Below are 13,253 nucleotides of genomic sequence, written 5' to 3'. Positions count from 1 at the left end.
GTTCATGAAGTTTCACTCCTTTAAATTGGTGACTTTTACAAATGCTATTTTGATGACTCTTAGCACTTCATCATTTCCCGTCATTAACATGGTGCAGATGGTTGTCTGTGTGTTCATTCATTTCTGTTTTCATAGCAAATAATCATTGAAAATATAAATAGTTACTAGTAGTTTCAGCAGTCACCTCTCACAGTGTTTTGAGTGGTTTCAGAGTAACAGCCGTGTTAGTCTGTATTCGCAAAAAGAAAAGGAGTACTTGTGGCACCTTTTGAGTGTAACACATCCTGTTTGTATGGCAGACAGCAGTATGAGGTTTTAATGCTAAATTTTTGTTCTTTTTACCCAGTTTATTCTTTGGGATCATATGACTTCAAGGCTGATGCTGATTATGCAGTGAACACTTCTCTGTCCCGAGCAGAGGTATTTGCATCTGAATGTCCGCCCTCCCCCCCCCCCCCATTCATGTGGATGTCATGGAAATAAAAAAAACCCCAAATTTTAAACTAAAGGAATTAACAGAGGCTTCAAGCCCTTCAATTCCCCTTATTCAGGGCTTGTCTACATGGTGTGATGCTAAAAGTGTGAAGTTAATGTGCCTTAAACCCATATGGATGATCTCGTTCAGAAGTAAAGTCACGTTAGTTATGACTATAGCAGTCATGGCAACCATAGAAGATTGCAAGAGTCCTTCCCAAAAACACTATTATTCATCAGACCTTTGATGTGTCCAGAACGCTTAAAATTTTTTGAATAGTCCAGGTATAACCCACATTTGATTTTTCAAAAAGAAGGAGTGAAGCAGTGGGGCACTCATCTTAATTTCCCTGAGTGTTGCCTTGTGTGGAAAAGTCATTACGATATTTCCCAGATCTCAATTTTGGCCTGACAAAATTGCAATAAATGGTTTACGGTTGAAATTTAAGATGATCTCGCCTCTTCTCTCTACCCTCTGCTGGTCAGGGTATCTGTTATGACCAGGAGAATGAAGGCTGGATAGTGTCATCATGGTAGATCCTGCTGTGCGCACAGAGGGTGTTGGCTTGGCTGTACAGGGATCCCCTCTATAAGCGATGTATAGAAATTCTTGTCCCAATAGAATTAACCAATCGATCCACATTTTTGGTGCTCTAACTGTAAAATTCCTCTTTGATCTCAGCCTCTAGCTGCTCACTAATCACATGTCATATAAAGCATACCTGTTACTATGTACTCCTTGGGGAATTTTTCTCACAAACACAGCATTGTCTCTGACACCTTTCTGACATTTTCATGGTAATATTAATGACTGCGATATCTGCCTAGGTGTGAGGACACAGCCTGAGAGGCTGTAATAAAAATATTTTCAGCTCACTTAACACATTGTGGTGTTGCATCTCAGCCCATGGGCACAGTGCAGGGCCCATCACCCGGCCCAGAAACACCCAGAAATAGGCTGTGACTGCCCTTATGAGATATGCTCTGTACTTTGTTTCTGAAGCTGTGTAGGATGTTTTCATTGTAGGCAAACCACCTGGCAGGCCGCTCCCTCTTTACTCACCTGACTGATGAGCTGATCAGACATCAAGGGGGGGAAATGTTATAAACATATCTGCTTAAGACAGCCCTGTGATATCAGCAGCTGCTCAGTGCAAGAGCATGCCCATGTGCTGACAGCGCTGAGAAGTGTTTTGAGAAGAAGGATGGAGAATGCTGACATTCTTATGCAGCGCTGAAGAAGCCAGGTGCACACAACTGCACGTTACGCCCACATTATAGAGACCCCAGGCAAGATTCACAAAGCTACTTAGATGCCTAAATTTGGGTTTCAGGGCCTAAGTCCCAAGTTTTGGCTCCACAACTATTCCCACAACTCCTGTCAAATCGTCTAGGCTCCTAAACTCACCCAGTGCCTACGTTTTCAGGGAAAAAGTTCCTTTGGTGCCTGCCCCTGGGTGGGGGGACATGACGGGGTTTGGGCCCAGGGATGGCTTAATCCGGCCCTACAAATAACTCCAGGAACCTGGTGGCAAAGCACTGACAGCTCCATGACCTGAGCTAGGGGAGCAGAGCTGGTAGCTCCGGCCCAGGGCTGGTCGCCAGTGAGCCTGGTATGCAGACAAGAGACCAGCTCTGACCACCTGCTCCCTGTGCCCGTCTGTTACCAGAGTGGTCACATACAGTCAGTGTCATCGAGAAGCATGTTGCCTGCAGCTCCAAGCTCTGGGCAGCCTCTCTAGGACCGGCACCCCCATCACCTCTGTGTCCCCATAGACAGGAACAATCTCCATAGAGGCCCCCCGCCCTTCTCCCCCCTCCCCGGGACATTGACGTCTCCTTTATCTAGTCACTGACACTGTGGCTTCTATGCACGATGCCGCCTAATGTGGGGAGAAGCTGCCGGAGCCCAAGGGCTGTGGGGCCCCAGGGGGCAGGGTCTGGGGCAGGGGGCTGCGAGTTTATCGCTAGGACCCAGGAGCGGCTGGGAGGCGGCTCTGGGGGCGGGGGGGGGGGGGGGGGGGGGGGGGGATCGCGGGGCTCAGGCCCGGCCGCAGGAAGTGACTCGCAGCCGCTGCGGGGACTCTGGCTCCCGGCGAGATCCCTGACCCCGGCGGCTGGTGCTGGGAGCCCGGAGCCCGGGCTGCAGCCGGGAGAGGGGAACCTCCAGCCGGGCCCTGCCCGCTGCTCCCCGGGAGCCTCTCCCAGGGCAGAGCCCCCAGCCCGGCCAGGGCCCCTTCCCGGCCCGGCCCCTGCCCGGGGGGGGCCCGCTCGGAGGGAAGGTAAGAGAGACCCGCCCCCCCCCGTCACCCCCGGGCTGCAGGGGCGGGTTTGGCCCCAGGCTGCTCCCCGCGGAGCCGGCTGCGATTCCCTGCCCCGGGCCCGGGAAAGCTGCCGCCAGCTCCCGGCGTGTGCGGGGCGGGGGGAGCCAGCCCGGGCCCTGCTGGGGGTGGGACAGTGACACCTGCGGGGGGCAGAGGGGGGAGGGGCGGGGGGGGCTGAAGAGGGGCGGGGGGAACAGGGGTGTGTGGGGCCAGCGGCAGGAGGGGGATGGGATGGGGGCAGGGGGAGGTGGCTTTAAGAGGCGGCTGAGGGGGGCTTTAAGAGTTGTCCAGCCTGGTGGGGACTTTCTCCGGTGCCGGAGCCTGCAGGTGAGGGGAGAGACCCGGGGGAAAGGGCTGGGGCCGGGCAGGAAAGTGACTCTGCACAAAGGGCCCCTTTCAGGGACCTGCTGGTGAGTTTGTGGTAGATGGGGAGCGAGTCCCAGAGCTGCTGCCTTCGGTGACACTCCCAGGCTCACACTCCTTCTAGTAGACTGGTGTGGAGACAGTAAATAAGGAAGTGTTATTTACTCCTTCTCATAACACAAGAACTAGGGGTCACCGGGTTAATAAGCAGCAGGTTTAAAACAAACAAAAGGAAGTATTTCTTCACACAATGCACAGTCAACCTGTGGAACTCCTTGCCAGAGGATGTTGTGCTGGCCAAGACTATAACAGGGTTCAAAAAAGAACTAGATAAGTTCTTGGAGGACAGGCCCATCAATGGCTATTAGCCAGGCTAGCAGGGATGGTGTCCCTAGCCTCTGTTTTGCCAGAAGCTGGGAATGGGCGACAGGGGATGGATCAGATGATCACCTGTTCTGTTCATTCCCTCTGGGGAGCCTGGCATTGGCCACTGTCAAGACAAGACACTGGGCTAGATGGACCTTTGGTCTGATCCAGTGTGGCTGTTCTTGTGTTTTAGACGAAGTAGCTGATCTGTGTACTGGAGAACAAATGCCCAGAAGAACAGGACAGTCACCAGTTGTCCGAGGCAGAGGGGAGGAGAGAAAAGGAAGGAGACAGAAAGGGAAAGAGAAGAGACTGAAAGGGGCAGCAGGAGCGGTAAGTGAGGAGGGAGGTTCTCAGCTCCCAGCCCTGGCCGGATCCATTCCCTGCATCCCCCTGGGCAGCCTGACTCTCCTGGGAACAAGGTGAGGAGCTGACAAAGGGAATCCGAGCTGCTGGATGCGCTGCCCTTGGGGCCAATGTCAGGGGGAATCCACCAATGCAGCTCCTTTGATTCTGCTCTTTTCTAGTGTTTGGCTCAGATGATCTGTTACTGGGGGTGGGGGAATTAAAAGTGTCTCGGGGGCGTGGGGGGGTTCAGTGCTGGTGGGAGGGGCTGGGTCTGTGTTGTTATAAAGTGACTGGGGGTTTTCCCAGCGTGGCAGAGTCCAGAGCATCTGTCTGCAGGGAGGGAGCCTGGGGGAATCGGGGTGTGAAATAGACTCAAGCCCCTTCTGTAACCTCCCCAATGGCCCCTCTCGCCCTGACAGCCTGAAGAATTACGTCCATGTTTTGCTCCAGATCCTCCCGTCTTCCAGGGGACAGGGAAAGGAAATGGCTGTGATGGAGCCAGCTCAGGGAGGAGTTTTTCAGGGAGCTGCAGGGGGATTTTGTTGTAGAGGGGGAGGGGCAGGAAACACACCGGGTGAGGCAGGGAGGGGACAGGGCGTGATAAAGCTGTTGGGACATGATCAACCTGGGCCTGATTTTCTGAACAGGCCCATTGGTGGGTGTGGGGGAGAAACATTCCCCCATTTCTGAAACAGGAAACACCCCGCGGGGCAGGGCTGGGAAAAGTGACCAGACTCCCAGTGCCGGAGCCTGAACCCACTGGCCAGAGGCTACTGTGGTATTTTGATAGGTCCATAGATTCCAGGGACTGTTTTGATCATCTAATCTGACCCACTGTATAAACCAGGCCTGAGAACTTCCCCAAAATAATTCCTAGAGCAGATGAATAACATCTGATCTTGATTAAAAACTTGTCTGTGATGGAGAATTGGTAAATTCTTCCAATAGTGAATTACTCTCACCATTATAAATGTACGCTTTATTTCCTGTCTGAATTTGTCTAGCTTCAGCTCCCAGCCCTTGGATTGTGTTATATCTTTCTCCGCTAGACTGATGAGCCCTTTATTAAATATTTGTTCCCTCTGTAGACTGCAATCAACTCACTCCATAATCTTCTCTTTGTTCACCTAAACAGATAGAACTCCTTGAGTCTATCACAATAAGACAGGTTTTCTAATCGTTTGATCATTCTCCTGGCTCTTCTCTGAATCCTCTGCAGTTTGTCAACATCCTTTTTGAACTGTCAGTACCAGAACTGGACACAGGATTCCAGCAGTGCCTGCACCAGTGACAAACACAGAGGTAAAATAACCTCTCTAACGCCTACGCAAGATTCCTCTGTTTATACATCCAAGGATCGCATTCGCTCTTTTGGCCACAGCGTCATACTGGGAACTCATGTTCAGCAGATTATCCACCATGGCTCCCATAGAGTCACTGCTTCCCAGGACGGCATCCCCCATCCTGGAAGCATGGCCTACCGTCTTTGTTCCGAGCTATATACGTGTACATTTAGTCATATTCAAATGCATATTTTTTGCTTGCACCCAGTTTACCAAGTGATCCAAATTGATCTGAATCAGAGACCTGGCTTCTTCACTGTTTACCAATCCCCCAATTTTTCTGCCCTCTGCAAACCTGTTCAGTTATGATTTTGTTTTCTTCCAAGTCATTTCTTAGAAATGTTAAATAACATAGGGCGAAGAATCAATCACTGTGGCACCTTGTAAAATGACATTTTGAGACCTATCAGTTAGCCAGTTTTTAGTCCATTTAATGTGTGCCATATTAATTGTGTATCATTTGAGATTTTGATTCAAAATGTCATGTTCAAGTCAAACGCCTTACAGAAGTGTAGGTATATTATGTCAACACTATTACCCTTGACAACCAAGCTTGTGATCTCATCAAAAAATGATATCAAGTTAGTTTGAAAGGATCTATTTTCCATAAACCCATGTTGAATTCATTAATTACATTACACTCCTTTAATTCTTTATTAATCAAGTTCCTGCATCAGCTCCTCCATTATCTTGCCTGGGCTCAGTGTTAGGCTGACAGGCCTATAATTACGCATGTCATCCTGTTTACCCTTTTAAAAATTGGCACAACATTAGCTTTCTTCCAGTCTTCTCGAACTTCCTCAGCACTTGAAGACTTATTAAAACATCAACAATAATGGTCTAGCAAGCTCCTCAGCCAGCTCTTGTAAAACTCTTGGATGCAAGTTATCTGGATCTGCTAATTAAAAAATGCCTAGCTTTAGTGGCTTCTGTTAAACGTCTCCATGAGGTACTAGTGGAATGGAGAGAGTGTATATGATGAGACTGTACCGTCTGGTTTCCCCCCAAATATGGAAAGGAAGCCATTGGGATTTCTGACCGTGTCCTTGTCCCCTGCTCAGAGCTCTGCTTCCCATATCAGCCTGTGGCTGGCAGGCGTGTGGGAAATAAGAAGTCTGTGCCTTCCTCCATCTGCTGGGGGGACAAGGAGCTCTCACCTTCTCCCCACCCCAGAAGCCTCCTGGCTGATCTGAGCAAGGTGGGCTTGGAATTCTGCTACTCTGGTCCTCCGAGAAGTTCTGGGTTTTTGCCTTCCTCCTGTGTGACTAGTGAAATAGTGGCTGGGGCAGCAGGTGCTGAGTGGGGGGACTCTTGTTGTTTCAGATGCCGGTGACCTTCGAGGAGGTAGCTGTGTATTTCACCCAAGGGCAGGGGGCTCTGCTGGACCCCGCTCAGAGAGCCCTTTACAGGGACGTCATGCAGGAGAATTATGAGACGGTGACCTCGCTGGGTAAGGGATTCCTGTCCCCTCAGTTATTAGAAGCCGTGGGGTCTGCGTGTCTGAATCTGGTCAGGTTCTTCCTGGTCAGTTAGATTAGAGGGGAATGAGTCCCATAGTTCACAGCTCCAGTGTGAGAGAGACTTGCATCTCCATCCCCTCCAAAGCAGTCAGGGAGTCGTAAACCCAATGGACATGCTAATTCATCCCCATCCCTCCAGCTTTCAAGGGGGCAGAAGACATGTATTGTCGTGGCTCTGTTAACTATAACTCACATGCAGAATTCTTGTTGGTCTCCTTTCCCAGGAGACCGAACTTGACCTAAGAGACTCCTCCAAGCATCTGGGAAATGCACTGAATTGAAACTGACCCTCCTGCCCCATAACCTAGATTGAGATTAAACTGCATTCCTTTGCCATTCGTGATTTTTTAAAAATTCAGCTGTCTTTTGAGCCCATCTGCTTCAAAAGCCTCCAGCCCATGGTGCACATAACAGTATACATCTTGTGAGCAGGTGCTGTTGCTCTGAGGCTGACTCGGGAACCAAGGATTTTGACATTGGGGGTGTGAGACTAAGGCAAGAAAAAATGTCTCTCACCTCATATTATGCAATCTAGATCCCTGGTATCAAAAACAGGCAACCCCAAAACTATCACTATTCACCATGAGGTGCAAAGAGGTTACTGCAGTGCAGCTTTTTGAATACATTGATGAGCCTGAACTGGATAACTGCTCATTGACTTCAGTTTCTGGGTTTATGCTAATTGAGTCTTGGTGGTAGACTAGTTCCATCCATGGGGAGGGCTCTGGAGGTTTAGAACTAGGCAGGGGTTTAACCCCAGAGCTGTGTCTGCATCAGCAAATCCCCCAGAGTGCACAGACCCTGGAAACTCCTCGTGAGGGGATGGTCTCCCACCCCCAATGTCTGCCTCTCTCAAGGGGACTCAGTGATCATGCTTCCATCTGTTCAGATTATTCATGCTCCCAGCACAGCGTGGGGCCAGGTTAAATTCTGGGAATGTTCCTTGTGACAGATACTCTCCCAGTACTCCATACACCCTGATCTTGTCTGATTTCACCCCCCGAGCAGGATTTCCCATTCCCAAACCTGAGCTGATCGCCCAGCTGGAACGAGGGGAAGAGCCGTGGGTCCCGGATCTCCAGGCCTCTGAGAAAAAGGAGGTCCCACGAGTCACCCACACAGGTAAGGAGTCAGTGAAATTGACATAGAAACTGTGTGGTGAGTGAAGGAAAAAGCTGAGACTCCCAAAGATGTGCTGTGAACGAACTCCCCCAGGTCTGCCCCGTCTCACCCAGGTCAGGGCTGTAATCAACAGGTCGTGCCTCTCCATGACAGATATCACTCACAGCTTCCCACCCATCCTTTAGCTGTATGCAGTTTCCTCCCCAGCTTTACTCCCCTAGGAGTGTTTGGGTGGGATGTGGAGGCAGAATCCAATGTCTCCAGCTCCCCAGCAGTCACTGTGTGGTGTTTTCCCTCTTTGCTATTCCCCTTTCGGTCCCTTCTCCCCGGCACAGGCAGTGACTCCTGTCTGGATTCTCTCTCTCCCAGCAGGTGATGAGACCGTGAGTAAGAACAAGGAGGTGACTTGGCAGGTGGAACCAGAGAGGGCCTTTTTGAGAGGAGCTGAAGGGAATTTTCCCCAGGGCTTGGAACAGGGAGAAGCCTGGGGAAATCGGGATGGGTCAGAGAGGCAGCTGGGAAACCAGCCAAGGAAGAAAGTGGATGCATCAACTCAAGGTGGGGGAGGATGCACAGATCCCAAGGAAACCACCGCCCAGCAGACAAATCCCAAGGATGAGAAACCCTACAAATGCCTCAATTGTGGGAAAAGCTTCAGTGTGAGAACCAACCTTATTACGCATTGGAAAAACCACACGGGAGAGAAGCCCTATAAATGCTTGGACTGCGGGAAAAGTTTCCGTCAGAGCTCACACCTTATTACACATCAGAGACTGCACACGGGAGAAAGACCCTATAAATGCCTGGAGTGTGGGAAAAGTTTCAATGTGAGATCGGCCCTTATTGCACATCAGAGAACTCACACGGGAGAGAAACCCTATAAGTGCCTGGACTGTGGGAAAAGCTTCAATGTGAGATCAGCTGTTATTAGACATCAGAGAATCCACACAGGAGAGAAACCTTATAAATGCTTAGATTGTGGGAAAAGCTTCAGTCAGAGTTCCAGCCTCACTAAACATCGGAGAACCCACACGGGAGAGCGACCCTATAACTGCCTCGTGTGTGGGAAAAGTTTTAGCGACAGCTCGTCCCTTATTAAACATGGGAGAACCCACACAGGAGAGAGACCCTATAAATGCCTGGACTGTGGGAAATGTTTCAATCTGCGATCAGCTCTTCTTGCACATCAAAGAACCCACACGGGAGAGAAACCCCATAAATGCCTGGACTGTGGGAAAAGCTTTAGTCAGAGCTCAAACCTTGTTACACATCAGAGAACCCACACAGGGGATAAACCCTACAAATGCCTCCACTGTGGGAAACGGTTTAACGTCAGTTCAGCCGTTATTACGCATCAGAGAATCCACACGGGAGAGAAACCCTATAAATGCCTCGACTGTGGGAAAAGCTTCAGTCATAGCTCAAACCTCACTAAACATCAGGGGATTCATGAGGGGGAGAGAGCCTATAAGTGGGACATGTTTTAATAGGAAGTCAACCCTTAATACTCATCAGGAGACCCCCAGCATGGGAGAGAGACCCCAGAAATGTCTCTGTTGAGGGAAAAGTTCGATTCAGAGATCAGCCCTTGTTACGCATCAGACAATCCACAAAATAGAGAAACCCCATAAGTGCTTGGACTATGGGAAAAGCTTCAATAACAGCTCAGGCCTTACTTAATACTGGAGAACCCACATGAGAGAGAAAAACCTTGAATGTGGGGCAGGCTTCCCTTAGTATCTGGCAGCAGCAAATCCGCGCAGGGAAGAAACCACTGAGATGTCCTTAGCAAGGCAAATGCTCCAAGTGGAGCCAACACCATGTCAGACATCAGAGACTCCTCCGCACATGGGAGAATTTCTTTCAGGGGCCTAACTAGGACTGGCCATGGTGACAAACCCATTTCCTTGTTCCCACACACATCAGGGGCATTTGGCTCCCAAGGACCCAACTGTCCATCACTGGGGTGAGGATCCAGCAGCAGCTGAGCAGCAGCTGGTCAGTGACCCTCTGGCTCTGCCTGGTCTAAGCAAACCCCAAGCAGAGGAGGAGGAGCCCTGATCAGCCCCTCCTCCCTCCTGCAGCCCTGAATGCTGAGCTGATGGGCCACAGGTGGGGGAAAGGAGAGAGAGAAACTCCTCCAGCCGCTCCTTCTACCTGGCTGCAGTTTCCCCCTCTCCCTTCCCCTCCCAGATGGGATCCCCCTGCCATGGAGATGAGGAGAAGGACACTTGGGCCAGGCCTCACCTTCACTCTAGACCCCTGTCTCCATCCCTCATCTTCCACCAGCCCCTGGGCTGGGCTCCCCCACTTACCTGGAGCTGTTCCCTGCACGGGGAGTGTCCCTGGAGGCTGGTAACTCCTCCCTCCCCAAATTCCCCAGGGCGCTGGGCTCTGGGGCACCAATCGTTAAGGGACCAGGACGATGGGTTATGGGGAAGGGACTGAGGATGGAATGGTTGGAGCTGGGAAGCAGGGGGAGCTGGGTGCTGGGCTATCGAGTGTTTGGGGATCATGGGATAAGAGGCGAGGGAGAGCACGGGGTAGAGAGGTGCTGCCTCTCATCACTCACCCCTCTGCCCCTTCTCTGCATTCAGACAGCGCCACTAAGTGGGACTGATTCCCACAGGGCCTTTTGTGGGAGGCCTGGAGATACCACCTCTGCCTTGGCAGCATCAGCCTCTGAGCGTCCGTCTGTGGTAGGAAACGTGGTCGGGATCAGCCAGCTTGTCTCCTCTGACCCTCCCCCATTCATCCTACCCTAGATTCACCCAGAGCATCTAATTCCTTCTGATCCTCACCATTAGCAGATTTCAGGGTAGCAGCTGTGTTAGTCTGTATTCGCAGAAAGAAAAGGAGGACTTGTGGCATCTTAGAGACTAACAAATTTATTTGAGCATAAGCTTTCGTGAGCTACAGCTCACTTCATCGGATGCACAATTAGCAGAGTGACTGTTAGAGTCACTGAGTTCCCCCTTTGGGGGTAGATTCTCTCGCTCCCAGCTAGTCTCACCTTGATCCAGGCCATGCTGGCAAGCATTTCTTTTCATACATTTTCTCTCTTACAGAGGAGAATTAAATGGAGTCTAGAAGAGTAGGAGCAAGGATAGTAAAGGGTGGTGTTTTAGGTGCTGTGCTATTTGAGAGCGATGGGGTGAGTCCGAGGGATTCCCTCCTTCCCCCGTCACTGTCATGCTCCATCCTTGACGCAGCAGTCTCTGTCCAAGCTTTGGAGAATTTTATCCTCTCCCCATTCTACTCCTCCACCTCCCAAAGTGTCACTTACTACAGTGCCCCTGGCTCTCCGTGTACAGGAATCACACTTGGATCCTAAACCAGACTTCTGGAGGTGAAAGTGTCACCGACCTGGGCCAGGGTGGGGGAGGATTCAGATGAACCCCAAAGCACAAGCTGAGGTTTCTGAGCTTAAATCCCTGTTTCCATCTATCGGTAAAGTGGCTTCTGGGCTTTTCACAGCCAAGTACAGATCATTTGTCAAGGGGAAGGTTTTTGTTTTTGTTTTTTTTCCTGTTTCGTTAGGAGGATGGCAAAAAGTTGTAACTAACACAACCGAATAGCGAGGAGGCTTTGAGTGAAGCAGGGTTAGCCAGCTCGGAAGAAAATGAGTAAATTTGTTCTCCTGACTGTGAATCAAGATTCTCTGGAATTTCGCTTTCTGAATGTGAAAGTGTTTCATAGCCCCCCTGTATCATGGGGTTTTCTTTCCTGAAGGTGTTGGGTCACGTACTTTGATATTAGTTTGGTTTGACAGGATGTAGCTCAGGTGTACTGGGGACTTGATGAGGCAAATGATCATTTGCCAGAATAGTCCTTTCCTATTTTCACCTCTATCCCGTCGTGAGATTTTCCGTCGTGTGGTTTGAACAATGCCAATTGTCAATATGTATCGGCACAAACAGAGGGTGAGCGCCAGATTTACACTCCCAGAGGCAGAGACTGAAATGGAGAAGGAAGTTACTGCCTGATCCCTGCAATGATGCGAGAAAGAGTCAGGAGGGGGTTGGAGTGGGAGGTGAGGGGTACAGAGCTGGAAGACTGCACATTTCGCTCTTGAGAGCCAGACCGCCAATACTGAGAACTGTGAACGTGCTGCAGCTGTGCTAGAGAGAGACACGAAATGTCCTATGAGTGCCATGGGAAGACGCCCCTGAAATCTAAAGGGCTAGGAATGATGCCCCAAGAGGAGAGTGGTGGGGAGAGGGCAGCGTCTCATCGTTGCTGAAAGGACGAGGCTAGGCAGATGTAAGAAGGAAGCCGGGGAAGTCACGAGGCCTGAGCTCCCCAGAAGCCAGGCTGACCCGCATCAATGAGGCCAGAGGGAGAGGAAGACCCTGAAATTTTAGCTCCTCCCCTCCCCATCTGCCGCAGAGTCCTGGGTGCAGATGAGAGAACCCCTCTGTGCCCCCGCTCGCCCCACACTGCATCCCTCGAACCTGAGCTCGCGGGGTTTCCTGCTCTCGGAGCATTTACTCTTGTGACTGGATCCCGGCATCGCTCGCAGATTGTCTGCGCTTTTCTACCAGTTTTAACTTGTTTCTCTTTCCCTTTGCTCGCGGGAGCAGCACAGTGCTGGCCTGGGACAGAAGTGGACCATGCTGAGCTGGGCTCCGGGCCCTGGCTGGGGAGGTGGGTTTAGCTTGTATTTCTCATTTGGAAATGATAAAGCAGAACATAGTTTCTCAACCTCAGCATCTCTTGTCGTGAATATTAATCAAAATGGGCTTTCATGGAAGCCTCTTGGAGGTGTTATTTCTCTTTCCCTGAGCACCACAGACTGCAGATGCCAAAGCAGCCAGCTCTGTGGGATTTCAGAGTCTTCTATGGCGAAAATCCATCATCCGCAGGGAAAATCCGCACTGGCTGTCCTGTCCCATTCACCCGCCTCCTGCGGAAGAAGAGTCAGTCAGGCTGGGGAGGCATTTTTTTGAACCTTGGTGAAGCAGCCATGGAGAGGAGTGATGATAACCTGTTCTTTAAAGCAGTGGTTCTCAACCAAGGGTACACATATCCCTGGGGGTACGCAGAGGTGTTCTGGGGGGTACATCAACTCATCTAGATATTTGCCCAGTTTTGAAACAGGCTATGTAAAAAACACTAGTGACGTCAGTACAAACGAAAATTTCACACAGACCGTGACTTATTTATACTACTCTATATGCTATACACTGAAATGTAAATACAATATTTATATCCAATTGATTCATTTTATAATTATATGGTAATGATGAGAAAGGAAGCAATTGTTCAGTACTAGTGGATGTGAAACTTTTGTATTTTTATGTCTCATTTTGTAAGCTAGTTGTTTTTAAGTGAGGTGAAACTTGGGGATACGCAAGACAAATCAGCCTCCTGAAAGGGGGACAGTCATCTGG

At 50.4% G+C, this 13,253-nt stretch overlaps 1 protein-coding gene across 3 annotated transcripts; it reads left to right on the top strand.

Moving 5' to 3' along the window:
• The first annotated feature begins 2,702 nt into the window (after nucleotides 1–2,702).
• Nucleotides 2,703–12,569, top strand: LOC119567749 (zinc finger protein 501-like). Of its 3 annotated transcripts, XM_043528187.1 has the most exons (5): nucleotides 2,703–2,756; nucleotides 3,721–3,860; nucleotides 6,542–6,668; nucleotides 7,747–7,860; nucleotides 8,230–12,569. In XM_043528187.1, exons 2-5 carry the CDS (start codon nucleotides 3,753–3,755, stop codon nucleotides 9,345–9,347), a joined length of 1,467 nt encoding a protein of 488 aa, XP_043384122.1. In that variant the 5' UTR covers nucleotides 2,703–2,756; nucleotides 3,721–3,752; the 3' UTR covers nucleotides 9,348–12,569. The 3 variants fall into 3 exon arrangements, with proteins under 3 accessions (XP_043384122.1, XP_037770864.1, XP_043384123.1); XM_037914936.2 differs by lacking the exons at nucleotides 2,703–2,756; nucleotides 3,721–3,860 and having other exon boundaries at nucleotides 6,614–6,668; nucleotides 8,233–12,569; XM_043528188.1 differs by lacking the exons at nucleotides 2,703–2,756; nucleotides 3,721–3,860; nucleotides 6,542–6,668 and having other exon boundaries at nucleotides 6,678–7,860; nucleotides 8,233–12,569.
• The last annotated feature ends 684 nt before the right edge of the window (nucleotides 12,570–13,253 follow it).

This window comes from Chelonia mydas, chromosome 14 (assembly GCF_015237465.2).
Source record: "Chelonia mydas isolate rCheMyd1 chromosome 14, rCheMyd1.pri.v2, whole genome shotgun sequence".
Taxonomy (NCBI): domain Eukaryota; kingdom Metazoa; phylum Chordata; order Testudines; family Cheloniidae; genus Chelonia; species Chelonia mydas.
Note: the sequence above shows the minus strand (reverse complement) of the source record. Positions and strands in the feature narration are given on the sequence as shown.